Genomic DNA, 27,527 nt, shown 5'->3' with positions numbered 1-27,527 from the left:
TGTTAAGTGCGCCGCTACTTAGTGCTGAGAGCAAATACTAACCTGTTGGCTTAAATATCTTTGTAGCTATTTTTGAAGTCATATTCATTTAAAGAGGCATGTGGTAAAATGTTAGTAGTCGTTAATTTTATGGATTGTAGAAAAAGTAGAGATACAAACTTAAAGAGATTAAAACTTATTATACTACACATATTATACTACATATTATATATATATTTACTATACATTATACTACTGTGTAAACATATATTACTAATACATAATATTTATATTTATCTAAGATATACCTCTTGGATCCGACAGACAAACTACATATATAGTTTTGTCGGACTATGTACTAGTTTATAAGTTCATAACATGTACCTTTTAATAAAATAAATAAATAATAACATAAAACTTAAGTTTTATAGTACTCATAAAGATGTTTTTCTGAGGCAGAGTTAACATGCAATTTTCGAATCTCTTGTTCTGGTATTAGCGTTCCTAGTGGTATTTTGGTGTACCTACAATAAACGAATTCCACAAAAGTACCAGGCCTAAAATGCACTAACATTTCCATAACAATTTTTACCCTTCTTATATTCCGTTGGCCCAAATTCATAACAACCATTTACCAAAAGCAAATACTCCATCAAATGTCCCACTTTACTCTAATTCGCGCGCATCTATCATCACACGAGTGTGACGGAATACAATTTCCTCTTTATAACACTTACAGAAAGATAATCCAGCTATTTTTCTTTCATTTCGAGATCAAGAACTTAGTGCTCATAAAATATTGTGCGCCAAAATAATCCAAAGAGGATACAACGAACAGAATTGAATATAATGCGTATCATTCGGAGTGAATTATTCATTGGAGCTGTATGGCTTATGTTGGTATTCATAGTCTTTTATGGTGCTCTGAAATGGGAGTGGTGTTGTATTTTGTCATGGAGGAGATAGTAAATGAAATGTTAACGAAAATATTTGTGATTTTCTGTCGACTTTTCTTGAATTGATGACTGGATTAACTGGTTTACTAAAACAAATAATTTCGTGTGCTTCCTTTTTGGACCACACGTTTTCGTTATTCCGAAAGATTCGATTAAGAAAACGTTCGCGGATATACATATACTTAAGAATTGGAACTTGCAACGGGATATTTACCATGTTTTTCTATTTCTATGAGTTTCCGATATTTAGGCACTGTTGCAAGCGCCATGATCACGGATGAACTGATGCATGAAAAACATGGTAAATATCCCGTTTTAAGTTCCAATTTTAGTGTTAGTGACCATGTCAATTTAAAAACTTATTTTCATATACTCTAAATGAATACAAGTGACACGCGATCTCTAGCAGCACATTAGGCCTTTATTTTATATATAATCCGTGCCATTTCGAACCATACGATACGACATAATAACGTGTCGGTGTTTATGTCCTCATTATGTATATCTTTTTTTATCCAGACTTGGGGTAGAGTTTTTTATTCCCTTTCATATTGTACTGGTATGTCGTTCTGGTAAACACGGTCGTTGTTATTCGCAAATGTTTTATTTGCAACGTTTTTTTCCTTTGTCGATATAATAATGTAAAGCACCCACTGGCGTTGAGAATGGCTGAAAATGTTATTTTATTTCGACGTAGTAGAGAGATACAATATGGTGAACATGAAAATTAATAAAATCGTCTCAAAAATAATGTGCATGCATTACATAATGTGACAATAATAAGATGGACCTAATATACTTCCCTGTGGAACACCTATTTAATTATTAGTTGCTGAGCGAAGATCGTTTATTCTAAATTCTTTTTTACACCGAAGGTTACGATGTTCATCTATTTTTGCAGGAGACGTTGACCTCAATAAACCATTATGTACCTAAGCCTATGTATAGCTGCTGACTTGTATAAAAATATTATTACTTTCTCGTAGGTATAATGTAGTATGCCCTTTCGCATTAACCCTTTCAGTGTTTATTGAAGCAACTTTATTTTATTTGCAAAAGTTTATTTCTATGAATGGATCGCTATGAAATATTTAGTTCCAATTCCATTATTTGTTCATTATAGTCCACCAGATTCTGCCAGGCTTCGCCTGCTTTTCGGTGGAAATTCTTGACTACAATCTACATTCACTACCTTCAGAGATTTTGACGTGAAAGAGTAACAAATAAACAAACAAACCTATCCTTTCGCATTTATAATATTAGTAGGATTATTTTTGGGGACTGATTGAAATCTTACTTAGATAGGCAATTTCTAGAGGTACAGCCTTTTCTATTCAGCAGTTAGTTTTTTTTTTAGTTTTTTTCTTAATTTGTAAAACATTTCATATTCCCCCTAACTTAAAACAAATTTTCGTACACGCGACCCCATTCATCAATTAGAGTTCCCATAGCTTTTGAGGCCAAACCCAAAACGAGCCCTCATGACGTGTCTGTGTGCTGGTAAACGCACCTGTGGCTTTGAACGCATATCGATCTCAATATTGTGTTAGTCAGTGACTGCACGCCATTTACGAGGCTAACGTTATTTTGCTACAATTTCGGTGCAATCTTGTTAACTTGGATATTGTTAGGTGAAACACAAAGTGCTGTGTTGTGGCGTACCGCGGTGTAATTTAATAAAACATTTTTCAGTTATTTCGTTTTGTTTTTTTTCGCTGACGAGCAAATCTGTTTGCAGATTGGATTACAAAACCGTTTTGGATGGTGCGTTCATGTTGATGATTCTCTTAGTTTGTTTAGCCCTACTAAAGTAAAAATTAACGTTTTTTTTTCTTCTACTGATTATTATTATTAGACATTATTTTGAATGGTATATCACTTACTATAGAACTCGCTGAAGTGCATCTTGTAGCGTTTAATTAATTTCACGAAATCAAAAATTGTTTCCCATCTCATTTACTACACATTTGTAAAGTCCTTTTATTGCTTGATTCTATATTCTGAATGAACGTTAATTTATTTTAATGGATACTGTTTTAGGGCCACCAATGTGTCGGCTGAGGACATTTAGGCGTGTTAGCGCCTTGTCAACTTGGTGAAATGGCCCATTAAAGTTGTTTATGAAGACAACAATTCGGCTGTTGATAGATTACACTGTTTTCCTTAAGATTGCCGAAAGCGATAATGTCATTAATTAATTGCTGTTTTGATTGATCGGCGCTTTTTTGGCTTTATTTTTCTTTTAAGTAACAAAATAAAGTATGAAAAGGAAATTTTGTTTTGCCTTCATAATAGTACTAATTGGTAGTAGGTACTGGCGGTTTCAACATAATTTTGAAACTATTCTGTTTTGTTTAAAAGGAAATTTAGATATGTACTTGGGTGATTTTTCAGACGTAATTACTCCTGTAAAACAGCTAACAAAAATGGTCAAGATTCACCACACAAAGAAAACAAAAGAATAGAAGCCACCTAGTTGTCGTACATGTCTCCAAAACACACGCGACCGCAAAAACGTAATGTTTTATAAAAGAAATGTCCCAGCATCAATTTGGCTAGACAGGTAGATCTTAATATGTGTCTGAACGAATGTAGGGCTTATATACCTTCCTACGTTGACCTAATAAATTGGAGAACGTGTGGTATTACCTAATGTTGCCAGGGGAACAAAACAATGTTGATTTGTTTTGTGGAACAAGGCTACGGATATAATATGGTTTTTATTATCAGAATGTATGTGTTGTTTACGTTTTTGTATGGATCTGTAGCAAATAGATCGTAGATAAAAGGATTGTGTTGTAAATACATTAAAAATTCATTACAATGAAGACACTTAGGCCATTCAAGAGCTCTGAATGTAAAGGAGTGAAATTACTGACAAAATAAAATGCGTTACTAATTTTAAGGAGATGCAAGTGTTACAAGGGTACATAAAATAGAGGTACCTATATAATATACGAGTATGTAGGTATACGATATGAAGATAAATGTATTTGTTATATGAATTTGTACAGACCCGCATGAATTTACATATCAGGTAAAATACCTATCTGAAATACACAATATTTTAAAATGAAATTCAATCGAATACCTACAATGCGGTTATGAGGGTATTTGTCGAATTTCATTTAAATTGTTTTACCCTGATTGCGTCTCATTGAACTATGTATAGGTTGACTAAATGTATCAGTGATTCATTCATCTTACTAGTATTATAAATACGAAAGTTGTGAGTTAATGTGCTTGTGTGTATGTTTGTTACACAATCACGTCAAAGGTTCGTTGTGTGGATTCGTCAAAGAAATGTCGGGACGAAATTTGGAACAGGGGGATATTATTATTATGGCTGGGAATAAAACATAAGTTATTTTTTAACCCACGGGAACACGAGCGAAATCAATGGCAGAAGCTAATTTTATTTATAGTTTTTTAACGTTTTTTAATCTTTTAAAATTAGAATTCAATTGATTACCTCCTATGCGGTTATGAGGGTATTTGTCGAATTTCATTTAAATTGTTTTACCCTCATTGCTGTCATTGAACTTTCTATAGGTAAGACAAAATGTATCAATGTTTCATTTTACTAATATTTTAAATGCGAAAGTTGCGAGTTAATGTGTATTTTTTGCTTCTCAATCACGTCAAAATTTGGAATAAGGGTAGATTATGGTCTGGAATTGAAACACATGGGCTACTTTTTAACCCAAGGGACCACGAGCGAAGATGCTGCAGAAGCTAATTTTATCTATAGTTTTTATTCCTGTAAGAACTCTATTCTGTTTGATTTAAACGTTTTTCTTAAAAACACAGAATATTTTCTAAAACATTTTAGTATGTAAATATTATGAAATCCAGATAATAATACGTACAAAATTAAAACGCTTACTACATGCTTCTCGGCAGTTTAGATTCGGTCCAAACAGAGCTAATTCGTGCCTTTACATTTAAGCCGGGGTCTGCACTCGTACGGACCGCAACCTACCTAATTACTGCGGTAATGTCCGTTTTACTGCGAAATTCTGCAGATTACAACCGTACCATCGTCATGTTATCTACTCCTGTAGATTATCTATTTGCTTTTTGTCAGAGGTCACAGGTTTTTTGTTGTGCTGTTGAGTTTGAAAAGCGTTTTTGTTGTTTGGTTGGTGGAAAATTTGTTAAGTGGGTGGGTATTTTTGTACACGTTATCTTGTTGTTAATGAGGGTTAAAATTACAATATCCAAACTTGAAATCATTTGTAATCTTTACTGAAAAAGGTAGAATGAGGTGTATTTAAACTTATACTACAACTAGTTTCTGCCAACGGCTTTGCCCGTGTTCTTGTGGGATAAAAAGTATCTTATCACCCAGTCACACCTAAGTCAGCTCATGTTTTATCAGTGTACCGTGTAGTGTGTGTATATCAAAATCAGTAGTTTCAGCGTGATTGACGGACAAACCTCCAAACACCCAAACAAGCAAACTTTCTCTTTCTTAGTGTAATGTGATACATGTACTTCGCAATACGAAGTCCTATTTAAAATTCTACCTATGCTAACGAAAATCCTGAAACACAAAATATTACAGGATTTTCCGACCTAGTAATTATTCCAATAAGTATTTCCATCGATTGTTCAGACTACAATACGAATTCAGTGAAACTTTATTCAAACAAGCTAGGTTTATAGACAATCGTAGCCTGTTGCACGTCTAGCGACATGGCAATGGCGATTTATACCCACAACTACGTAGATTGAAATAACCCCAGTGAGCCTACGTTGCGGTTGTAAGGTCTTCTATCCATTTCAAATACGCGCTTTAGATTGGCTGATTTTCATTGTGACATTTATTTTATTTTAAATAGTGATTTAGTATTGGCTTCTGGTAATTCTTTTTTTTTCATTGCACACCAGGATTATCTCCTGTGACGTGGTGGCTTTTACAAACCTACAAGTTGACATACATATAACACTCAGTACCTGAAACAACAATTTGTGGATTACACAAAGAGTTGTTCCGTGCGGGAATCGAACCCGCTGCGTATTTCGTGGCAGCCGGTTGCCAGGCCACCGTGCCACTCAATTATTTCATTTGCACGTGTAATATAAATGGGATTGAATCATGATTTTAAAAGCATTTGTATTGTTTGACCCAGAATATCCCAGAAATTTCAGAAAGTCAAGAAACAAGGGAAATTAAATAAAATGAAAAAAAAGAAACAAATTAAATGGAACTTTCATTTTATTTATTACCACTTCCACAGAACTTGCCTTTGTTAAATAACAAAGTTAAATATAAAATGAAACAACGAAATGAAAATATCCTATTATTTAATCTGTCTGTTAGCTTTCCAGTTTCATTATTTGTTTTGTTCGTTCGCTGTAGTGTAACACAACTTTATATGAATGTAGTAAGCAATTATTTGAACTGCAGGTGCAGTTGTCAACATGGGAAAATTGTACATGTAGAATTGTTGAGCGAAAGAGTGCGGTATGTACCTACTGGTCCGAGATCCCAGAGCTGTCAGACATATCTTATTTTTACAAGCATTTAACCTTCGGCTTACAGTAGTCTTGTATATACTTTTTAATGCCTTAATGTTTGTAAAGCTTGCCGAGTGACACCTGCGCAGGTACCAGGTGAGAAAGGTAACTAAAAATTAGACTCACTTTACTTAATTTTTTATGTCTGATTTTTATATATGTTTTGTAGATTATTACTCTGAAATCATATTAAAAAAATCAGACTTTTTCCATGGACCAAAACTTTTAACAGACGCTTTAAAGCTCTAAAAAAGTAGTGCGCCTTACAAAATTGTAATAGCAATATATGTGAGGTTGGAGAGAAATATCTTTTCGGCAAAGCAGTAGCACATTTGTAACATTCACGATGGTAATCACGTTCGTGCAAATTATCTGGTAAAACTATGATGATTTGTACTACTGTTTTGCATTACAGGGGCACCATATATTGCTATTACAATTTTGTAAGGCGCACTATTTTTTAGAGCTTTAAGCCGTCTGATAAAAGTTTTGGTCCATGGAAAGTGTCTGATTTTTTTAATATGATTTCAAATTAATATTCTACAAAACATATATAAAAATCAGACATAAAAATTTACGTTAAGTGAGTCTAATTTTTAGTTACCTTTCTCACCTGGTACCTGCGCAGGTGTCACTCGGCAAGCTTTACAAACATTAAGGCATTAAAAAGTATATACAAGACTACTGTAAGCCGAAGGTTAAATGCTTGTAAAAATAAGATATGTCTGACAGCTCTGGGATCTCGCTCTATACCGTGCAGGAACACTTTTAAATTAAATGAGCTACAACATTTTCATACTGGTTATGATTCTCCTCTACATAGACTACATAAGAGGCTTTGCCATAATCTTCACGCATGGCTGGCTGGTTTTCAGCCACGTTAGAAATTGCAGATATTTATTTTTTAATTAAGTGCCATTATTTTGCATATTTGAAGGTTTGAAATTTACCAACCATCAAGGCAAGTACCATTGTGACTTTTTCCGCGTTATATGTAAGTAACTACATAGTTAGCTACTAAGATTTATTTAGCACCACTGATGAAGGGTGAAGGTAAACATTGTGTGGAAACCTCGGTTTATAATTTTGAAATTGCCAACCCGCTTTGAGCAAGCTTGCTCCAACCTTCTCCGTACAAGTCAATGCCTTTCGTCAGCAGTGACCACATATAGGCTGTTGATGTTGATGATACTGAACATTTAAATTGATGACCTTTCAAAATTTCCCAAACTGTCTAACTCTCCTGAAATCTCAAACTTGTAGTCGCCCGTAGTTTCCATCAATGACCCAGCTGGGCTATTTATCTAACTATTAAACTAGATCCAATTTATAGCCCAGTGCTGTGAAATACGCAGCTGCTGCCTTCGAGCCAACGAACGACTTAAGACGTGCAGCTGCTAATGCTAAACTTGGAAAATACTTATTGAAAGAGATTGTTCTTACATACCAGATGAGGTTTTTACCACAATTCAGTTAGTTACAGTGTGTTATTAATACCATAATGGTAGGATTAGGTATTATGTAAAATATTGTATGCAGAAAACTGTCTTTGATTGAGACAGGGTTATGATAATAATAGGCAACCTCCTTATTACAAATACATGAGAACTATAAAATAACTGGAAAAATATATTCAGTATCACATTTAATATCTGTTGATTTTATGTGGGATAGTCTAATCTTGGCACGAATGGGCGAGACCGGAGTGATACCAAGGCCTCACAGAAAACTGACGTGAACAATCCTCGAATCCCCAACAGTCCTCAAATTCCTAACCCCCAAAAGGCCGGCAACGCACTAGTAACGCTTCTGGTGTTTCGGGCGGCGGCGATTGCTTACCATCAGGTGATCCGTCTGACCGTTTACCGACTGGGTTACATAAAGAAATTGTGCGTATAAGTATATACTTTCGATTCAATATGCATGATATGAAAACTATGTTATTTATTTACCACCATAACCCGATAATCTGTGGTTTCCCAACAAATATGGGTTAGGGAAGTACCTACCTACATATGTATGTGTTCATACATAGGTTGGTTTAATTAAATTTCGTACACATTCGTGACGTAACTATGTGGCTTGACGTCATTTGACTAACAAAACCCTTTTTCAGTATCACAGCCGTAATCCTACGTGACTTAATACTTAGGTACGTATATACCTAGCTAATATCTACGTATCTACGTATATCGTACGTATGTAGGGGCGTGTGTACGAACTTTTGTCTCAGAAACATTTGAATTTATGTTTATGTTATAACTTTCGTGAGACTTACTAAATTAACATAAGTACCCAATTACTGACATACTGAATTTAATAATTATTGTAACAATGCCATGTTTTTTTCTGCAGAAGTGCACAAGGTAAATTGACCTGAAGTGACCTAAAATTAGGTCACTTGAATAGACAGCAATAGAGATTTTTTTTAAGCTTTAGGGCTCAAAGGCATATATTTGTTTTCAGTTTAGATTTCACTTTTTATTACTTCGTCTCGTTTTATAAGGGAAGACTTAAAAAAATTATCATGTATCAATTAATTAACCTAATCAATTAAAAAAAATGCTGTCTACTAATAAAAATAAAACGTGCATGTGTGAAAAGCTCTACTGGTTTCGAGTCATATCTAGGCACTCTTCCTCATGAACAGTTTGCGCGGCCGTTGCGACACAGCCTACTGATAACATCTGTTATTTAGTATGTCTCACAATAGTTACTATAAATAATAAGAAATTTTATTGCCGATTTATATAGTACTGTAACGCATTAATTTGATAACAAGCGCTAACTTAGTCTACATACCACTACGATCGAATATATCGACGGCCTCAAGTCATCGTTAAAAGCCTATACATTATTGATATCGAAACTGTTTTAACAAAACAACACCAATTCATAGCCATTATGTATTTTCTTTTCACGAGGTCATTCACCTCGATTAAGTAAATTGCTTGGCCCTTTTAATTCTACATGTCGTTCATGTTAGTGTATGTTTCAATGTTTATTTGGTAGAATCGATGATCGATGTTTTTTTTTACTGAAAGATTGAAATGTATTTGTAGGAAAAGCTGTTAGAGAAAGGAAACTCGGAGAAAGATATACATGTTTGTTTTAATTTAATTACATTTATTTACATTATAACACGCAACTGGTACAAAAAATGAATGTTTAATGTATAAAAGCTGATACCATAAAACTATCTTTTTTTATGTGTGTCGTTTAAAGAAGTTTTTTTACATATATTAACATCTTAATAAGATATCAAGATTAATGTTCAAACCTTATCTGTAAGAGGCTCTTATACAGAGAAGATTTGAACATTAATCACCACGCTCGCTTGCTCACTGGGGGTTGGCGATTTAAAATTATAACCCCTGGTTTCCTCATGATATGTTTCTTTACCGTTTGTCGGTGGTGTCTAAGTTATTTAAGAAAGTGCATGTAGCTTGGAAAATGTCACTTTGGTACCTGCCGTTGATAGGTTTCGAATCCACCTTCATATTATGAGAAACGGGTGTCTTAAATTTTTGGGCCACTACGAAACAAGTTCTTTCACTTTATGCGTTTTACTGCCTAAAGTTTTAATTAAACTCATCATAAAGTATACGACAGAATTATCCTTAACTAGATAACTAGTCTGCGGTCAGTTGAACATTTCTCCATTAAAACCCAAAGACTTCATCCCCTCGGGTGCATTTACACTAAAAACAATTTTGAATTGCCACTAAAACTTTCCCATTTAGGACCTTAGTCTCCCGAGTAAAATAAATACACCCTGTGTGCCGGCAATAAATACAAGTATCAAGGAAATGGCTGAAACATTTCCGAACATAAAGTTTTAGTTCAGTCTAACGTAAAATCGCGATAAAATACAAGAAATAAGTACCAACTTATACACATTTGTGTCTCTTTTTCAATTAAACCTTATATCATTCACTTTCACAATTATTTTGTTACACAAAAATCTTATTGTAAGGTTTGTAGAGAAAGATATAATAGGAGACATGCTTCTAGTAATACATATATTATTACATAGGTTTTAACTTGACCTAATATTGAGCTATTCCAAGGGTCCACTGTCATTAATGACTGACATTACTTCGCACAATATGACATTATAGAACCACTGTTCTCATGATGATGATTTGGACTAGAAAACTGTCATAAAATAGAAGGATATTTCAATTCATTTTTTTTTTTTTGAGTGGGGAAAATCATCTAATGACTTCTCCCGACTTGGGTGAAGCGAGAAGGAGTGTCAGACTCTTACTGACTAAAAACCACCCTGCTCCTACTCCTGCTGCTATGGTAGTCCGACTGTTCTGATGGCATCATGGCACATATTGTACTAAAATCACCTCAACAACATAAACCCTTCATGCTCAGTACTTAGACACCATTAGACGAAACGACTGAACCATTAAACATATTTTCGCAAAATAATACTTTCAGCAAGCGTTATTGTCCGATCGCGTGTCCAAAGGTACTGACTCACGGCGTAATAACCGTACCGAGGTAGAACCGTGACGGCTCAAAACCGTACAGCAGTTTAATCACAGTCCTGCCCTAAATACTGGGTATTAAAACGGTATGAATGTATCGCCCGCTTTATAATACCACCAAACAATAGCCCGCGGTATTAATCCTTGTGTATTGTTAAATGGTGGACAAAAAATAAGGCTGTGTTTATTCTACGGACGTTGATAGAGTAAAAATGTTGTTTCTTTCTATATTGTGGTGTGTATGTCTGGTTTGTGTCTATCGTCAAGGTATATGTCGGCTTTGTATTAGTAGGTAGGTATCTACCTATCTTCGTTAGTTTGTTATAGGGTTAGTGATATAACACTAGATTTCGGTCGCTCTACTGTAGTCGGTCGCAATTACTGTCTGCAATATCTGTAATGACTGCACGGTTGGCGCGGTGGCTGGGCAACGTGTAGTGGGTTCGATTCCCGCACGGAGCAACTCTTTGTGATCTACAAATTGTTGTTTCGTATCTGGGTGTCATCTGTATGTGAAATTGTATGTTTTTAGACGCACCCACGAAACAGGAAAAATCCTAGTGCGGATTGTGTGCATTATTTTGGATTGTCCTAGTGTCCATTTATAAAAAGGTAAGTGCTTCCAGAAATATCATCGACACTATACCTGACTCGAACATTAAGTTCAAGACTCCCCAACTACTATAATATTAGATGCTTCCAATACTTTCTGAAAACTTCCTTCACAATTTTAACCCAAATATGCAATGACAATAGCCTCATCTTTTATTAGGCACATTACTGGCGAAAAAGGGACTGGAATTACGGGAAAAGATGCGTACAATTCAAATGGAAGAGAATGATAGTCAAAACACGTAGGGCACTGGATGACCATTGTCCGAATGTCCATATCACATCCGCGGCACGTACACACTTCATTCACTCGATTCAATGATCTGAACCAGCCCTTTTATTACCACAGTTATTTATGTGTGAATGCAGGATTATGTAAGAAAATATTTCTTAGTTAAAAATTTTTTACGACCTGGATATTTGTAATTCAGGATTTTTATGCCTAAAATAGACTACTTCCTTGCATTGCTAATCAAAATAATATTATGAATATAATGTAAAACCAATAGAATAAGTGTCATTGTGAGGAGAAAATAAAGAAATTTAGTATTATTTCTATATCTTTGTACATATTCATCACACCTTCATTAACAGATCCAAAAAGAGATTCTCAGTTTGACCAGATTCTCAGTTTGTACAATTGTACATACCTATATATTGTCTGTCATTATCTCGCAATTAACTGAACCGAATATGATGTGGTTTTCAGTGGCGTTTGTTACACTTAGTATATTAACCAAACCAACCTCTTTAAAAAAGAGGTTCACGTAGGTTTTTTTAAACGTAGTTTATGAAAAATATTTTTCTTGTGTACTCATCAAATTCAAAACTTCGTTCGATAGTCACACATGTGATCACTCAATCAACAATGCTTTTAGTTGTTTTTGTTTTCATATAGTGTAGCATCAGCTGGTGATCCAGTTAGCGGTATTGTATATGCAAACTGCACTGCCCTGCCGTGGACGCAACATATTGGAGTCTGAAAAAACAATAGATTGTTTCATTTAGGTTACGCTGTTTATTTACTTTTAAACTTCATTTTTAACTTTTAAAATTCATATACCGAAGGAAATATTAGTTCAAACATTCTAAGGTGCAACTGAAAGGCTCGACTTGAGTTTGTTTCGTTTGTCGTTGTAAGGTTGCCGGTTGGTACTGTCATCAGTATTGTACAGGATCTGCTACATCTGTTGCCTATAATCGGTTTGTGTCCTTTCGTGAAACATACTAAATTAATTATTATGGTTTTCGGCTTACTTGCGTAATTATTTGACGAGGAACTCGACTAGTTTAAAGCCATGCTAAAGGCTTATATTCGTGAGCAGCAGAGTAGCAGTGCGACAGTCGCCGCGTCGTGTGTCGCGGAAAGCTGTAATGCTTTTGAGTAAGCCGAAAAACACAATAATCTACGAAAAATTATAACGAATGACTTTTTCGATGCCAAAATCCCATAAAAATAAATGTGTCACTGGTTGTATGTATTAATATAAATAAAAAAAGAAGAACGAGCAATATTAATACCTAAGGGTAGGGATGGATGGGTGCGCAAACGTGTTAAGATTTCAGCTGGCCAATGAGCCGAGATGATTGATTCAGCTTACTGGAAGATATTACGAGTACGTTCTTAAACATATACATATGTATTACCAACGGTGATATAACTCGATAATTTTTTCCAGTCGATGATATTGAACTGTGATCATTTTTGACTGCGACTTTTAAAATGTTTTTACAATTTACGTAATACTTGTATGATATTGTTCGAGATTTGCTCGATTAGTTTCCAGCTTTACCGAGGCTCTTAACTACGACTGGCCTTATCTTTACCTAATATTGGTTGATCATAAAAGGGTCTCATAATTTAATTTTTGTTAATGGCTGACTTTAAATGGAGCTAGCAAAATGTAAACAAATTACATGAAATATCGTTTGTCTCACAAAATAGTATCAATGCATTGCCGATACATACATGGGTACAAAAATATCAGCTGGCCGTCGTGGGCAAATTATTACTGGGTTTTTTTCGGGTTTCGAAAATTTCTCTGTAATAGCACGGAGTCTGGAATAGGGAATATGCAGACAATTTTTTTATTTTTTTTATTCAATTTTCACTTCATTTTGATGTAGAAAAAAAATAAACCATAGCTGTAAGAGTAGTAATTACTTTTTTATAAAATTTTAAAAATAGTGGTTTAATTTGACGAGTTCAAACGCTCCTATTTCTCGCGCGCTTGATGCGTGACGTCATAGGGCACACCTGTCATTGTATTGTTTGTTTACATTGAGAGTTTGATAGATAACAACACGCGTAATAATCATGGAAGAAGAAAAAAAGCCATTTTATAGATATTGCATGGTACCAATGTGTCCTAACAATATAAAAAGTACACCAGATAAAGTGTTTTTTGCTGTTCCGAGAGATCCGAACATACGTAAACAATGGTGTGAGGTTATGCGAAGAGAATATAATGTATCTTCAATATCGCGTTTACATTGTTGTGAAGATCATTTTAATGTAAGTATTATATTTGGACAAATAACATCTTGTAGTGTTCTAGAAATTTCTAGGTTACAGAACTTTATTTAAGTTCGTAACCTTATTTACGAATGTCATAACATGTTAGAAGATTCTTCATCTGAGCTATTTCTACTTATCCTAAGATGCTTCACCAAGTGTTGTGTTTATTTCAGATCAAAGAAGATACAGTAAATTATATTAAATACAAGCTCATGAAGGAACAAGGCGAAAAAGTTAAATTATTCTTAAATAAAGGAGTTATGCCTCATAAATTTCAATGCCAAAAACGAAATGCACCAGGACCACAGGAGAGAATGTATGATTCTAAGAAGAAAAGATTATCACTTATAAATGAATCTTTCTCCGAACCTGAAGTCAACAGTGAAAATGTTTTAGAACGTGAAACTTCACAAACAAGTTATTGTGATGCCGGACCAAGTACTTCCTATATTCAAGGCTGTGAAAATGATCCAGTGAGGCCTAGTACCTCTGTTATGGATTTGTCTGTAATAGAGCCCAGTACATCCCATGTTGAAGTCTCTACTAATACAGAAAACTTCCTTAGTGACAAGTGTGTGCAAATAAATATGAGACCAAACTTCAGAAGTAAAAGTGTTCAAGTTAATTTAACAACAAAGAAGACTAATGTAGCTTTATCTCCTGTTCCCCTTCCATCACAAAATATTGGAACTTCACCAATAAAACCTGCAACAGCTGCGGTAAAAAGAAATTTATTTCCTACTAAGTCGGATACAACATCTATTTCTTCCATTTCTTCACAGATATCTCATGATTATGAACCCTGTAGCTCATCTGACTTAAGTTATTGTGTGCAAGATGAATCAGCAGATTCAGATGATGAAAAACATTTTAAAAATGTAATGCGCAGTAGTATGTTAAGTGCCATAGATAGAGAACCCAAAATGTTACTAGGATTACATAAACAGTCATATCATTTAATAAAACTATTAAGTGAAAACATTCCACTTCCAACTGTAGACATATTAATAACACTTAAGAAATTGAAGTTAAATGAATCTTTTGGCATACTTGCTTTACATTTTGGCTACTCACAGAGCACTATCAGTAGAATATTTAATAAAAGTTTACCTTTAATCGCATCAAAAATGAAAGACTTGATTGTGTGGCCAACACCAACTGAGGTATATAAAAATTTACCTATATCATTTAGAGCTAGGTATTCAAATGTTATTTCTATTATTGATTGCTTTGAAATCCAGATTGAAAAACCTTCCGATCCAGTCCACCAATCACTTACTTGGTCACAGTACAAAAAATGTAATACATTGAAGTATTTAATTTCATGTACACCAGATGGGTTGATTAATTTTATATCCGATGGATATGGTGGAAGAGCTACAGATGTCATGATAGTGCAAGACTGTGGTTACTTAGACTGCTTACCTCCAAAAAAAGCAGTTATGGCGGACAGAGGGTTTAAAGACTTATCACATTTACTGGGAGCCAGAGACTGTACTCTCGTCCGGCCACCTTCTGTTTCACAGTCCAACCCAAGCACCAAAGATGAAGTAAAGCAGTCAAAACGAATAGCAGCTTTGAGAATTCATGTTGAACGTGTAATAAATAGATTAAGAGAGTTTCATATGTTACTGCCTCATGCTTGTGTAGACTATAATTTAATACCTGTCATTGATGATGCAATAACATTGGCATGTGGTTTGGTAAATATTCAGGATGTTTTAATAAAAAAATGAATTAAGAATGCATTTGTTTTATTTCAGATAAAGTAAAAGTACAAGTTTTTACAATTTACCTATTTTTGGGAAAATGGCTTGATGCCAAAACAGTGTGCATTTTTCTATTATTGTTTCACACAGTTGTTTTTTATATTCCACCTCTATAATATTTACTTTCTTAGAGGTTTCAAAATTATTGTCAGCAACACAAAAAAGACCCTTACTTTTATTTCCAAAATGCATCTGAAGTTGTAGTTGTGCCATATATTTTGGAGCCACTTCACTATTGCTGTCAATATAACGGCTCAACGCTTTTTCTGATGATGGGCATTTAATTTCTATGCTGTACACAGTACTTTCCCCATCTGGAGAAGCCCCCATTATAGGATGAGCCGCATTTAATTTTAAGCCACACTTATTTATTTTTATTTGTTTAATTTTCTCTACTTCTTTTAATACCTGACTTTCTAAAAATCGCCCCCTTTTCATAGCTTCTGTGTCCTTTAGTTTGGTTGCTCCCAATATGTTCTCCGTTAAGGAACCATCCAGAACTTTACAATGTGCAGCCTCATATGCCTTAGAAGCTGTGATTCTTCCATATCTTAGCTCATGCCATAATGGACAGTCATTTTGGTCTTTAGTTATCAATTCAGCTTGTTCGCATGCTTCTGTACTCATTACCAGTTTGCAATATTCAACAAACTCAACAGGGTTTGTAGCCTTGCTTGCAAGAATCAAATGATGGATCGACAGTCTCTCTGCATTGTTTGGAGATTGATAAAATTTCATCAGATGATTATTTGTATCACCAACACTCACACAATTATTTTTTACTACTGTTAAAAAATTGCCAGTGCTTGAGGAATTTGATGCGGGATTCACTTTAGGTGCTTTGCAAATATCTTTTGCTTTAATAAACTTCAAGCTAGTACCAACTGAAGAAAGCTTGGATTTTTTCCAATAACACTCAATGCTTGTACTTGGAGGATCTTCACTACGTCGGTGAAGCCATGCTAAAAATGCAATAGCATGTTTACATCCTCCTAAAACAAAAGAATAAAATTATGTTTTTTACACAATATATCATTCTGGTAGTAATGGTTAACCTAATGGTGCTATAAGTTCTTGACTTCATAATAATTTGACAATCTTTATGGTTACACATGACTTATGACTGTCAAGAGTTTTACTTAGATAACAAGTATATCATCAGCCACAAACACAAAGTAAGTAAAAGAGATCGTACCTAAGTGTGCTGCGCAATCCAGACATTCCACAGAAATTACAGTTTCTTCAGCTTCATCACATACAGCTTGTACTGCATATGACTTCTGACGAACATTGTGCTCTGGTGTGATGCGAGCTTTCACTACACATAAGTTCCCTTCTCGTTTAATTTGTACATATCCTACAGCTGAATCGCCGTATGATTCTCGTTGAGACCTGTAATAAACAATAATCTAGGTTTACTTACTTACCTACTCTCATAAAAACATGCGATTGATTGTATAATCTAATTCATACGTGTTTTAATAAAGTATAATGAATGTAAACAACATTTGAGGTTATATTTAGGGAAATAATTAAATAAGTGCACGTATGCATAAAAACAGGTTTACTAGTTTAAAAATACCATGTTTGACAATAATTACCTTGCAGCTTTTACTCCTTTAACCTCAGCAGATGTAAAATCTGGGTTTGACGCAAAATATGTGGTCATCATAAATGCATCTATTTTTGGAAGATTATCCGACTGTGCTTTCACAAAACCGTTGTCCGTCATTGCTATTGATGATGCTTGATATTTCTATTTTAGAAAACTAAGCTAGTATAGAAATACAACCAATTTTTCTCTCAAAGTTCTCAAACACAAGCTGTACCTCTACCATGAGTTGACACTTTGACAGACAGTTGAGTTGGTACACGTGACTGACTGACAGGACGATAATGTGCCCTATGACGTCACGAGGCGTTTTACAAATTTGAATTACGCGCGTAAATTTTTCACTTTTTGATTTAAGTTTTAAATAATTAAATGCATATTAAATTAGGAAATAACGAATTGAGTGTAATACTGCGACCTTAAAAGCTTAGGGAAAAAAAAATCAGGCCATTTTATTTTTTATGCATATTCCCTATTGTGACCATTATATGGCAATAGACTCACCCCTTATTACATGGAATTTATAACAAAAATAGTGAAGCGTGGGTGTACATTTTACAGAGACATTACAAGCCATAATGTTACCCCTTCGAGGATAAAAGGCGTCGCAATACAGCGATATTTACAGTCTAGAAAACAGTTTTCAAAGTACATACTATCCAACCTGTAGTACATTCCACCCAATTCACCTTTGTCTTTGTTCTCGAAATTTCTGATTGCAAAAGTTGGATTGCAATTAAGTTCAAAGAATGGGGTACAAAGGATTTAAAGGTAACGAGCAAAAGGCTATTGGATTTTTCCATACATCGTTAGCTTTATTAAGAATCTACTATGGAATCTTTGTTACTATGAAACTACGGTTTTTGTTAATCAATGATGTATGGTAAACAATACATGTATCTTACATTCTTTAGGAACATGTTTTATATTAAATTAATCCGCCATCAATTCTCAACACTGGCCGTACAGTCGATAACCTTGTAGTGGAGACTCGGCTGCCATCAAATAGTAACTATTTTTTTTTTTATTATAAAACAATTTTATAACTCTTTCAAGGGTTTCTCGTCAGTTTAAATAAAGAAATAAAAATACCCATACCTATATTTTTAAAGGAAATTGGATAGACTCATGGAAACTAATACATAAAAAGTGTTTATTGTAACAAAACATTTTGATACACAGTTTATGAATACTAACATTTAGACTAGGCCGAGCTAAGATCTAAAGTACAGAACTTAGATCTTAGTTCCTTGAGCCTGTAGTGTACATGCCTTCGATCCTGATGGTAATTCCTTCCATTGAGACAGACTATTACAGTTAGTAGAACAAAGACTACACAGTTAGTAAAACTATATTTTTTATTAAAAGAAGTTGACTATTTCTAGTATTTTTCCACTAAACAACTTACCAAAAAAATGCCTTCAAAAATGAGGAACCATTTGATGCCAGCGATCTCATAATCCAATGTGTATTACACGGTGGAATCCGGCACGCAGCTCAACCATTAAGCCTACGCCAAGATAATGAGATTTAAAACTTTTTTGACGAGTTACGAATTAATATTGTATGGCGCAATCAGAGTTTTATGAGTTTCTTTTTTTTTGTTTTAATTTTACTATGGCTTGCGTAAAATGAATAATGAATTTGTTAATACCGTAAGAAATTTAATAATGTCATACTGTAATAAATGAACTGTCTAAGGATTGATTACTAGGTAAGATATCTAAACGGCCTTTTTTAAGGCGGGAAAAATCATCCAATGACTTATCCTATCTTGGGTAAGGCGAGAGGGAGTGTCAGATTCTTACTGATTAAAAACCACCCTGTTCATTACTCCTGCTTTTCGAACCGAGACCCCGGTAAACACGCTAGGTCCTAGGCTAGTCCGCAGCTCCGGATACCTAAATGGCCTAGACCGTCAACTGATATTTATCTTTTTTACAAGAACCATTATTATTTTTATCCTTTAAACAGGAAACTAATACTTCCAACCCTTTACAAATTTGTAAACAAAAAGATAATCACAATTTTGTCGAAAATTACTAAAAGCTAAAAACCAAAACCCCGCATCTAAGTGAACAATAAAGACATCTAAAGTGGTAATCAGAGCGTTATCAGAAAATAGCCTGAGGTGTCCAAGGTAAGGGGAAATTACGAATTATTAATGTTACCTCCTAATTTGTGGGAGGTAATCGCGTGACTCCGTGCACAGTTTACCGTGAAATATATCCGTTAATAGCCTGCTTTAGTATTTTGTGACTTAATGGATGTTTACGATTCGTTTATGGGTCCTAGTTACATTTTGGATAGACTTGTTTCGCTTTTTGAGTCGATTTTATGATGTTTTATAATTTACACGTCTATTTTATTACATAGAAAACTTATTTAATCAACTGATTTGGACATGTTTGTCAAATATATATATATATATATATATAATAATAATATTTGTGGTATTGTGTAGTCACAATAGTATAGTAGTCTATACATTATTTTATGTATAGAAAGTATTATTAGATTATCTGTATTGTTATCTCCAGTTCTATCAACTCATTATTGGGGAAGTAAACAGTATCTTCCAGATGGTAGTCATTAGGTATTTAATCTTAAATTTCGGGAAACGAAAAATTGATATGAAACTACAGACATCTATAAATCCTGAAACTGATCTTCAATTCCTCTGAGACATTCAGATTCATTCTGAAGAATATAAATGTAAACCTAAAACCAATACAATATATGTATATCATCATACATTCAAGCATTTCAATATCCTTCATCTAACCCTACCCTACCCCAGCTATTGTATTCGTAGGTAATATAAAAATACTTTCATTATAGGAGTGCGTACACGGATCCATTAGGCCAGATATACCGAGCACCTGTTGCGGCGCGCATAAATATCGATCCAACCTTCTAGCCGCAATATAACGTTTTTAATAATAACGGAATATGGTGCAATATTAGTAAGGATTTTTTGTGTTATGCTTATTAAATTATTATTAAGTTTTGGTGGTAAAACCTCTGTCTTGACTCAAAAAGGTAACAATGAAACAATGAATATAGTTTTGAAAATAGGTTACAAAATAACACTTTTACACGTCAAAATTATTATAAAAACATCTAGATGAGGTCGGACATATCCTAATTACTGGACTACTCTGAGAAGAAATGCTGAAACAATCTCAGAGGTGATTGTCTCTTTTAAAGTCCAGGTAATATTTGAAAAAAGAGTGATGTGTGAGAACCATAAAAGTTCGTTTTGTAATGGTCTTTTGAGGAATGAGCCACAACCAATCAGCAAAGTACGGTAGATAAAAACTACAAACGCCATTTTTATAGGGATGTAAAATCTTCAAATAATCTTGGGCAAATGTCGGATCTGACTGACAAAAAAACTATCTTATTGACTCCTGCCCTATGCTGCGCGGTATACGCCCGGTACGGTAACCACAGCAATCAGAACGCCATCTAATATTACTTTTACATACTTTTTTATTTTCAAACATAGTTATTTATTTATGCACCAGACAAACAAACAAGAACATAATAATATGTATTACATTTTGGGAAGAAATATTATGCTTTCCATTCTTATGATATTTGTCGGAATGTGAGGTAAAGTATGCACAGTCAGCAATGTGGCTTGGGGGAATGACACAAGTATTCGTTGATAAGGAAGTATGATACGGCAGTATCATAATATGACAGGCGTAGCATTACATTATAATATGTCATGTATTTTATTCCCCCATTGGAACTCCCTTTGACTGCTTCATTGGTAGAGTAGCTGCAAGAACGACTGTCTAAGAAACAGTATCGGGTTCAATTTACTTGAAAAGTATTACTGGAGTTAATTAGATTTTTTTAATAACTACTCATTATCATCGATTTGGAATTGTAACGTCTTTGAACTAGAAAAAATCTATCTAGATTGTGTAGATCTAAATTAATAAACGGCGAGTCGACTAGGTGCATTTCCAGACTCCCCATGATATCACAGTCAATTTCATTAAAGTAATCGAACCCAGTGACCAGCTGACCTGTATATCTATGACAAGAATATTACGTAATACAGTGTTTACTAAAGTGCGTGTACGAAGTACGAGTCGGTTGTACGGCGCACCTGTTGCGGCCCATTTGTATCGATCTAGCGAATCCTACGTCTGCGGTGACTAGGAACGGTACTCTTTCCCTATTCTCAGTAATATATAATTTTTGTCCCTTATTTATACTTTAGCTTACCTATCAAGCTATTTTTAACTGTATTGCAAATTGACAGGGTTGAAAATCATTTTATTCGATGGGGAAAAGCCCTATTATATTAATTTTACCACTAACAACTAAGCGTAAATAGGACAGGACAGGACCTATTTAGTGAACAAGACAAACCATAGTGCCTCATGTGGCAATCGAAACCGACCAACCTACTCCAATTGTACAGTAAAATGTAACTTGATAAACATATTAAAAAGAAAGATAGGGGTAACTTGATTAGTTAACTCCAGAATCAGATACGTGCGTACGGCGCGTCACGTTCCAAGTGCGCCTCAAAGAGCCATCAGGAATAGGAAGTGGGTCACCCTTTAAAAAATGGTGTAGCTTGATGTGCTGCGACTCCTTACTTCTTTGTGAATATTCACAAAATGTTGAGATAACTGTGTAGCTTGATATGCTGCCATCCCATCCTTCTTTGTGAATATTCACAAAATGTTGAGATAACTGTGTAACTTGACGTGATGCCGTCCCTTTTCCCCCATTCGGGAATAATGTTCACGGATTGTTGAACGTTTTTTATTGCTCGCATTGGTTATAACTTTCCTTCTGTTAGGGCTCGTACTGTGTCGTAAAATATTGTGAACATTCAGATCATACTTTTATACGAATACGATAATAGAAGCATTATTTCAAAATTGTAAGTGTAGGTACATGTGTGGGCACTATGTTTGAAACAACCCGCTTTTTTAATTTATATTCTTTACAAATTGGTTTTATTGTCCCATAGTTTTGACGTCGTATTGTCGTTACATTGTTCCTACATATATATACAATAGGTAAATGATCAAATAATGTATCAGAGATATTGTAAAAAACATTTTTTGAAAAGAGTAACGATGGAGTTTCTTGCTCGTTCTTCTCCATTCGAAGCAACACTTTGGAACGAGCGCCTAGCTTCACTGACAGACAGACTGACGGACAATTCAATTTGACGTTTCAAAAGTGCCTAATTTAGGATTAATTGAAATAAATGCTTTGACTTTGACTTTGACTTTGAATATTGATTGTCAATGCTTAACGTTTTGTGTTCTAAGAGAAGATTTTTAAGAGTTGTTTTCTTTTGTTCTATTTTGTTTTGTAAAACAGTCTCTTTAATCATGAAAATAATGTTTTGATTGTTAATGAGGAACTAACAACAACAGTAGTTATAATTCCATATTATGTAGCTAACTGCGGTCATTTAATGATTAAAATTATTCCTTAGTAACAATTTGTGCCCCTCTGTGACTCGAAATGTACGTTAGTAAACCGTGATTTTTAGATAATTTAGTATGAAGTAGTTATGAGAACTGAAACACACTTTATAATTACTTTTTACTTACAATTTTATTTACTAAATTCATGATTACTTATAACAAAACAACATGGCGTCTAATAAAATATTTACGTTTATTTTACGAAATTATTTTGTTAATTTTGTAAGACTTTTCCTTGTTCTTATTATAACTACAAACTAAATAACCTTTTTAATGGTATTTGAACAAAAGTTTTTTGTTTTAGAAATCCAAGATTACAAAATTATATTATTATGAATTTGAGTTTAATCTAGGTTAATTAACAATCTTTTATATACTAAAAATAAACTTCGTTTACCATTTAGTAAGGAGATTTTTTATTTATTTACAGACAAAGTAATTAAATCTTGACTTATAAAATATAAAATTCAAGTATCTGTTTGTAATAATGAAATAAACGCTTTTTACTTTAGTACGTGCCTATGAATATACAATACATACACGCCAACAATTTTACAATTTTTGTCTGTCTATCTGTTTGTTCCGGCTAATCTCTGAAATGGCTGGACCGATTTTGACGGGACTTTTACTGGCAGGTAGCTGATGTACTAAGGAGTAACATAGGCTACTTTTATTTTAGAAAATAAGAAAAAAACACATTATCTCATAAGTTATTATTCTACGCGGACGAAGTCACGGGCAACAGCTAGTAAATAATATATTAGGAGACTACAAACGTGAAGAGTTAGTAGATACAAAGAGATATAAAGAAAGTACAATATCGCTCGTATACAAACACATCAAGTATCACAAACAGGAAACAAATTATTTTCGGACCATTTTAATACGCCATTGATATATTTGTGAGACGTAACATAATATTTATATAGAAGTATGGGTATTTGTACACACAGTAAACACAATATATTATTATTTAGAACAAATATAATAACTTTTATTTGATTAAAAACATGTTTGCCTTGCAACGGTAAAGTAATCGGGACTCTATACCACTTGTATTGGGTTTTTATTTAAAACGAGCGGACACCGCGAACTTTGTTTCGCCATAGAAAAAGGCACCACAAAATAGCTGAAACGTTTTGTCGTAGTTTTACATTTCTGACTCCACGCAATAAATGTAAATTTTCAAAAAACCGTAACTGTAAAACCCAAAAATATTTTGCATCTATCTAATGCAATAAATTAATTTGTATGTAAACACGTTTCAGTAGTGGTATATCATCTTTTTATCCGTGTAAAGAATATTCGATTAAAGCTGGTTAGGGAAAAACAGTTCGCGCGAACCTTTGAACAGGTATTTCTTAATAATTTCAGGTTGAACGGTCAGCTAATTGAATTAGTAGGGTCAGAACTAGTTTTCAATAATTAAATTAGGAAAAAGGTTGAAGGTTTTTTGGTAAAAAGTGTTTGGGGAGGTTGGGTTAGGTACCTGTGTTTGGTACCTAAGTTAGGTCCCTATATATCTTTATTTAACATAGTACCTAAATAGTCAGTTTGAAGAAAACGAGTGTAAACGAAACGCTACCGAAAAACGCTACATTTTTTTTAATTATTATGATCGGCTTACTCACGTAAATGTTTGACGAGGACCTCGACTAGTTTCAAGCCATGCAAGAGGCTCATATTCATGAGCAGCATTCCGCAACACACGACGTGGCGATTGATTACAACTATTATTACATAAAATAGATATTTAATTCCTCAATTTTAGCACCTGTTTTCGGAAACGTGAAATTATTCAAATCAGTTTAGCCTCTTATGATTAAAAAAAAAGCAAAGCCTCAACCAAATTCAATTTGACAATATAATTTCATATAAGTTTGCAAGTGGAAATAACGCGAAATATAGTTGACACAAAGTTATTGTAATTAATATAATTTAATATAATGATCGGTAGCCATTTTAACGAACATCTACCTAAGTTAAGACAGTTACAAATGGAAGCACAAAACTCAATTTATCTGGTCGCGGTTTTCGCTAAATTAGACAGAATTTGCTTTTGGTATAATAAAGTTTTAGTAGCTCAAAATTATTTTAAGTGATAAATGTTTGGTTTGTTATCCATTTGTTTCGTGAGCTTTTAGTTTAATGTATTGTACGTAATAATATAATTGTATTATGTGCATTCTAATGTTAAGTAACAAATTGAAATATCACTCTCGCTCTATTTCGCTTATTTTTTGTGTATTGTCAGCCAAGATGATTATAAATATGTGGTGTAAATAAAGCCGTAACAGATTTCCTCATACGGTATATTTGTTACTAGATGATTGATAGTAATGAGGTGGAGGCTTGATTTCAATCTTTACAGGTTTTTAGATATCTTTCCATGTGATACTAATAATATCTGACATAGAAGATCCTCTATCCATCCTTTTCACAAATAAAAAAAAGAACGTAGAAATGACGTAAATATTTCTACCTAAAAACACAACACATTTCGTGATGTTAGCAATGTTTTCACACGTCCAACCACTCAGTACTAAACGGCAACCCTTGCAAAACCAGACTTTATCTACACATACACATAAATTCAACGCGAAACTTTTACACGATAGCTAAAAAGGCCGGTACTACCCCGACTGCGGCCACATTCGCAAAACTAAAACAAGAACAGTTCTACATACGTATAAATATTTATTACACTGACGTATGAACACATGAACCGCCAGGGTTTTTGAATCCATTCTATTTAATTTACAAACAGACGAGAGGTGCGTTAATGTGGCCCCAAAGACCGGAGCTCAGTCATGCGACGGGTTGTCTCTAGGGAAACCTTTTGCGAAATGCGTTAAAAGACTTTTGCGTTTTCGCACAATAGGTTTTGTTGGTACTGCGTTAAGTTTTCATGAATTGTCGTGTTCTGTAATTAGTTCGTTAACACGTGGGAGAGCTATACTTTGACACAAATAGGCTGGCTTAACCGGAGTGATATCACGACTTCGTAAAGCATGTATAACTCGTCTAGAGTCCACGGGCGGCTCCAATTCCTTACCATCAGGTGATCCGTCTGCGCATTTACCGCGAATAAAAATGTTGATTATATCATAAAAATTTATGTTAAATCAAGGAAAAAGAAAATAGAAGGCGTGAAGTGAAAAGCCAAGGAAAATAACACACTGAATGAAATTAGTTAAATATACTCAACTCTATGTAAATATGTCGACCTCGATTCACATTTTCCTGTTACATTAATAACGCGGTTTCAAGCGAAATCTATGAAATAAACTTTAATACCCATCACTGTTTACCCTTTTACCGAAAAACGTGACAAAACATGTTTTAGAGGAAGCCGAATAAGCAGTGGGATTAATGGAAATTACCGACTTCCCCCTTTTTAGGGTATTTTTAAACGTTGCCCCACACTAAGTTTTTCTCCTGTGTCGTGGTTGCGTTTACAGGCATACACGTGACATCCAGACCTGATACAACAATTTGCAGATCACATAAAATGTTGCACCGGGCGGGAATCGAACCCGTTATAAGTTGTGCGGCAGCCAGTTGTTCAGCCACCGTGCTGATGTGCATGTAGTCAAACTCATGGCTGAATATCGAAGCCAACCATCTCAGCCATTGTTTAAGTAACAAACATACACACAAACTCACAAGCATTCGCATTTATATTAGTAAGAAGTACGAATTTTTCTATCAAACAATCTTTCAGACAAAAAGTGTACTCCAGCATTACTTAAACAATTTATCAGAGAAATAAACACATAAGTCACTACAACAAGCAAACGAAATTATTCACGAAATAAATCGTATCTTATAAGATCTTACCAACAAAACTGGCTAAAAAGGCAACTATCGTTCATGGTAAATAATGAAATAATTAACGTTCTCCTTAAAGTCTGTGAACGTCCCTTAATATTTATGGGGCGTCAGCTGTCCGCGCCCTCAAGCAATAAATATCTGAGGGTGATACCGCCTCTAAATAAATCATTATAAAAAATGAACCCTTAAATATACTAGCGGTATCTGCTTAAAGCACGATGTAATATATTTTTCAACAACTTTAAAAAATGAAAGCTTTAGAGATAGTGTGTATTTTTTTAATGCTGAAGATATCGTTGAAGTTGAGATATATGAGTAGTTACATAGGTAATTCTAATATTTTTTTATTCTTTTTAAAAACGTTAGGATTTACATTAGGATTATACGTTATATTTTACGTTACATTAGGATTTTCTCCTGTGTCGTGGGTGCGTTTACAAACATACAACTTCGCATACACATGACACGCAGACACGGAACAACAATTTGTGGATCACACAAAGAGTTGTTCCTTGCGGGAATCGAACCTGCGACACGTTGCACGGCAGCCAATTTTGAACCAAGGATAGGTGTTTCATATTATTAATTTTAATTTGGGCAGAATGTACCGGCTTCACAGAAAACCGACGTGAAACAACGCTTGCGTTGTGTTTCGTTGTGAAAGTGAGGTTTGATTTGAATGTAATTACATGTCTGTCTATTACACTCTACATCTGAACGTTGTATTTGATGATAATTTGCGATGTAT

General features: G+C 34.2%; 3 protein-coding genes across 5 annotated transcripts in view; 1 reads left to right on the top strand and 2 right to left on the bottom strand.

Moving 5' to 3' along the window:
• Positions 1-27,527, bottom strand: part of LOC118282191 (protein qui-1) — a 138,022-nt gene that overhangs the window by 60,418 nt on the left and 50,077 nt on the right. The window lies entirely within an intron of this gene.
• LOC118266480 (uncharacterized) lies at positions 13,633-15,838 on the top strand. Its single transcript, XM_035579957.2, has 2 exons — positions 13,633-14,087; positions 14,264-15,838. Exons 1-2 carry the CDS (start codon positions 13,890-13,892, stop codon positions 15,824-15,826), a joined length of 1,761 nt encoding a protein of 586 aa, XP_035435850.2. The 5' UTR covers positions 13,633-13,889; the 3' UTR covers positions 15,827-15,838.
• Positions 16,147-17,953, bottom strand: LOC118281928 (uncharacterized). Its single transcript, XM_050701444.1, has 4 exons — positions 17,461-17,953; positions 17,055-17,251; positions 16,268-16,851; positions 16,147-16,173 (listed from the first exon to the last, which is right to left on the bottom strand). The coding sequence occupies exons 1-4, from the start codon at positions 17,589-17,591 to the stop codon at positions 16,147-16,149; spliced, it is 939 nt and encodes a 312-aa protein (XP_050557401.1). The 5' UTR covers positions 17,592-17,953.

The sequence above is a fragment of the Spodoptera frugiperda genome, chromosome 20 (assembly GCF_023101765.2).
Source record: "Spodoptera frugiperda isolate SF20-4 chromosome 20, AGI-APGP_CSIRO_Sfru_2.0, whole genome shotgun sequence".
Taxonomy (NCBI): Eukaryota; Metazoa; Arthropoda; class Insecta; order Lepidoptera; family Noctuidae; genus Spodoptera; species Spodoptera frugiperda.
The sequence above is the reverse complement of the archived record's forward strand: the minus strand, read 5'-3'. Positions and strand labels throughout refer to the sequence as shown.

Bases quoted from the DNA above. Each gene is read 5' to 3' on its own strand.
- LOC118266480 (XM_035579957.2), top strand. From the start codon at position 13,890: ATGGAAGAAGAAAAAAAGCCATTTTATAGATATTGCATGGTACCAATG. The intron at 14,088-14,263 runs GTAAGTATTATA...TGTTTATTTCAG, and splicing joins GTTGTGAAGATCATTTTAAT to ATCAAAGAAGATACAGTAAA.
- LOC118281928 (XM_050701444.1), bottom strand. From the start codon at position 17,591: ATGACGGACAACGGTTTTGTGAAAGCACAGTCGGATAATCTTCCAAAA. The intron at 17,252-17,460 runs GTAATTATTGTC...TGTTTATTACAG, and splicing joins AAAGGAGTAAAAGCTGCAAG to GTCTCAACGAGAATCATACG. The intron at 16,174-16,267 runs GTATTAAAAGAA...GGGCTTCTCCAG, and splicing joins GGCGATTTTTAGAAAGTCAG to ATGGGGAAAGTACTGTGTAC.